This window comes from Tarenaya hassleriana, unplaced genomic scaffold (genome assembly GCF_000463585.1).
Source record: "Tarenaya hassleriana unplaced genomic scaffold, ASM46358v1 Cleome109, whole genome shotgun sequence".
Taxonomy (NCBI): Eukaryota; Viridiplantae; Streptophyta; class Magnoliopsida; order Brassicales; family Cleomaceae; genus Tarenaya; species Tarenaya hassleriana.
Window position 1 is genome coordinate 100133 of NW_010961180.1, and position 3601 is coordinate 103733.

Genomic DNA, 3601 nt, shown 5'->3' on the forward strand with positions numbered 1-3601 from the left:
AGCAACAAAATTTCGTTGCTACAGGATGTAGCAACGCAAATTCGTTGCTAACGTGCGTGAAATCCGATAGTCTCAGGCGAATTCACTGCACGCATTTACTACTCCGACGTTGCAACGAAATTTCGTTTCTAGTTCGTGTAGCAACGAAATTTCGTTGCTACTTTGAAATGAAATTTCGTTGCAAAGTTCCGCTATATATAGGAACGAATTTCGTTTCTACTCTCCACACTTCCAACATACAACTCACTTTCTCTCTCTAAACTCTTCTCCCAACACCCTAAACCCTTCTCTCTACCTATATTACCAAAAAGTTCGGTAAAATTTATATATTTTCGATAACGCAATTATATTTTCGTGTATAATTTATATAAATTTTAATAATTGTTTTATTTTGCAGGAAAATGGATAGGAGATTTGCTGCACGTAGCTACGGACGCGGTAGCGGATCGACTCCGCCACAACAAACTCCCGAACCTTCACAGCGGGTGCAGTACTCCGACATCACGTCCAATCCATAGAGGACGTGATTGCGTAAACTCCATCCTAACAAAGAGGATGGAGCATTGTGGTAAACTTTAATTATTTGTTTTATAAAATTAATATATAAATTTGTTTAAAAATATTACTTATATTGGTAATTTTTAGGTTTAATGTCGATCAGGCGGTTAATAATTCTGTCTCATCGTTCATCGAAAGTAATTTTACTGAACCTTGGATGAATTGGTCGTCATTACCCGAGACCACTCGACAACATTGGTTTGCTAGTTTTACTGTAAGTTATTTTTAAAAAAATTAGTAAATTAATAAAAAAAATGTGTTTAATAATTTTAATTAAGTTTTTTTAGCAATCTTGATATTGGGATGAGGTGCATACCTGAGGGTCTATGATGCATGGAAAAGATGTGTCATGGACCTACTCAAATCCAAGGTCAACAGGTATAAACGATATTGGCAGATGAAGCCAGATCGTTCTCCTCCGAAGAACATTGAAACCGGGGTGTGGGCGCAGATGGTGGAGTATTGGGAGAACCCCATCAACATTGAAAGAAGTAAAAAGGCGGCCCAAAGTAGAAAGACGGACGTGACTCCCGAAACCGGTCCAAGCAAGCATACATCGGGCCGAAAGCCATTTAGTCGGATCATGCATGCATTGGTAATTAATTGATATATATTTTCAAACACCATATATATAATATATAGAAAATTATTCATGTTATAAAAATTTTGTTTGTAGGCCCGAACATGTGGAAAGCAACCATCGCTCCTTGATGTGTTAAAGGTTATACATACAAGGAAAGATGGTACTATAATCGACGGGAAAGCCAAAAATTTGATTGACAAGATCGAACAAGCGGTACGTTTTTAAATATATAAATAGTTTTATAAATATAGATTAGTTATTAAATTTTTAACTCTTATATATATATCACAGCAAACAACGCTTGAAGAATCTCAAGCGACTGCGTTGGGAATGAATACTACAACGCAATTATCCCAGCAGCAAATCGATGAACTATATGTCAAGGTAATTAGTTGGTTTATTTTTTATTTCTTATAATGTTTTATTTTTTAGTTATAATTAAATAACATTCTAATTGAGATATTTGAATTCAGACCGTAAAACCGAACAAATACGGTCGTATATATGGACTTGGGTCGCTCAAACAAGATATCGTCAACACCGATGCCGGGGAAGGAGGAGCACCAGTTGTTCAGAAGATTGTCACACTACAGCGACGACTCCAAGAATTAGAAGAACAGGTGCAGAACAATTTTGTATCGCGAGCTGAGTACGACGAATTAAAGCAGCGACACAACTACCTCCAACTGCTAGTTGACCAAAACATAGGAAATGTCAACATCGACGGTGCAGGAGGTAGCGGTGCAAATGATGATGCTCCCGACGATGGTGGTGAAGATGCGCCCGATGTTAATTTGAATGATTTTGATTTTCAATAAATTGTATTTTTATTTTATTTTTTTTGTTTTTTATTTTTTTTAAAAGTTAGCAACGCAATATTTCGTTGCTAACAGTGTTGCTAATACACTTTTGCAACGCAAAAAATAGTTGCTACAAACGTTGCAAGAAACTTTGCAACGCAATTTCGTTGCAAACTTAGGATTTTTATAATACGCAGAACAACCGTTGCAACGCAGTTTTCGTTGTTAAGCGTTGCTAGTAGCAACGAAAATTTTCGTTCCAAATACGTTGCTACTACCAACGAAATTTCGTTGCTAATTTTACAACGCCATAGCAACGCAAGAAATCTCGTTGTAAGTAGCAACGAAAATAGATGCATTGTGATTTCGTTGCAACGTTAGCAACGAAATATTTTGCGTTGCTAAGTTGTTGCTAGCTGCAACGATTAGCAACGATTTCTGGTTTGCAACGACGCGTTACCAACGCAAGAAATTTCGTTTCTATTTCGTTGCAAAAGCCATTTTGCAACGAAATTACGCTGTTTGCAACGAAAATTTTTCGTTGCAAAAAAACAGTTTTTTTGTAGTGAATGCTAGGAATGACGACCAGGTCTCCCACGAATTTCCTGATCCAAACAGCTTCCTTAGCTGCATCCGATGCTGTTATGTACTCGGCTTCTGTAGTCGAATATGCCACAGTTGGCTGTTTGGAACTCTTCCAACTGATAGTCCCACCGTTCAGGCAGAAAACATAACCTGACAGCGATCTGAAGTCATCTATGTCGGTCTGGAAACTAGCATCGGTATAACCCCTTATAGCGAGCTCGTCTTCCAATCTGCCATACATCAAGAACAAATCCTTAGTCCTTCTCAAGTACTTAAGGATGTTTTTGACCGCAATCTAGTGAGTCTCACCTGGTGTAGACTAATATCTACTAGTCATGCTCAATGCATACGATACATCCGGACGAGTACATAACATGGCGTACATGATGGATCCAATTGCCGAGGCATATGGAATCCTACTCATGCGCTCTTGCTCATCCTGTGTCTTTGGACACTGAGTCTTGCTAAGAGCCACATCATGTCCCTTTGGCAAAGCACCCCTCTTGCATCTTGAACTGATTCAAGACCTTGTCAATATATGTACTCTGACTTAGGCCAAGAAGCCTTCCCGATCTATCTCTATAGATCTTGATGCCTAGAATATAGACGGCTTCTCCTAAGTATTTCATCGAAAAGACTGATCCTAGCCAGGATTTTACTCCTTGCAAAGTAGGAACATCTTCGTTTTGCAATATATCATCTACATAAAGCACAAGGAAAACCACTGCGCTCCCACTGACCTTCTTGTAAACGCATGGCTCATCTTCGTTTTGTAGGAAGCCAAACGTTTTGACTGCCTCGTCAAATCGAAGATTCCAGCTCTTCGAAGCCTGCTTCAGTCCATAAATGGATCTCAGAAGCTTGCATACCTTTCTCAGACTCTTAGGATCGACAAAACCCTCGGGTTGTGTAATGTACACATCCTCGAGCAGATTCCCATTAAGGAATGTGGTCTTGATGTCCATCTGCCATATCTCGTAGTCATAATACGCAGCTATGGCCAGCAGAATCCGTATGGATTTAAGCATCACGACTGGTGAAAAAGTTTCATCATAGTCTATACCATGAATCTACC

General features: G+C 38.9%; 1 protein-coding gene across 1 annotated transcript; it reads left to right on the forward strand.

Annotated features, from left to right (window-relative positions):
* Positions 1-955: 955 nt before the first annotated feature.
* Positions 956-1959, forward strand: LOC104805039. Its single transcript, XM_010529443.1, has 4 exons — positions 956-1153; positions 1235-1354; positions 1433-1525; positions 1615-1959. The coding sequence occupies exons 1-4, from the start codon at positions 956-958 to the stop codon at positions 1957-1959; spliced, it is 756 nt and encodes a 251-aa protein (XP_010527745.1).
* Positions 1960-3601: the final 1642 nt, after the last annotated feature.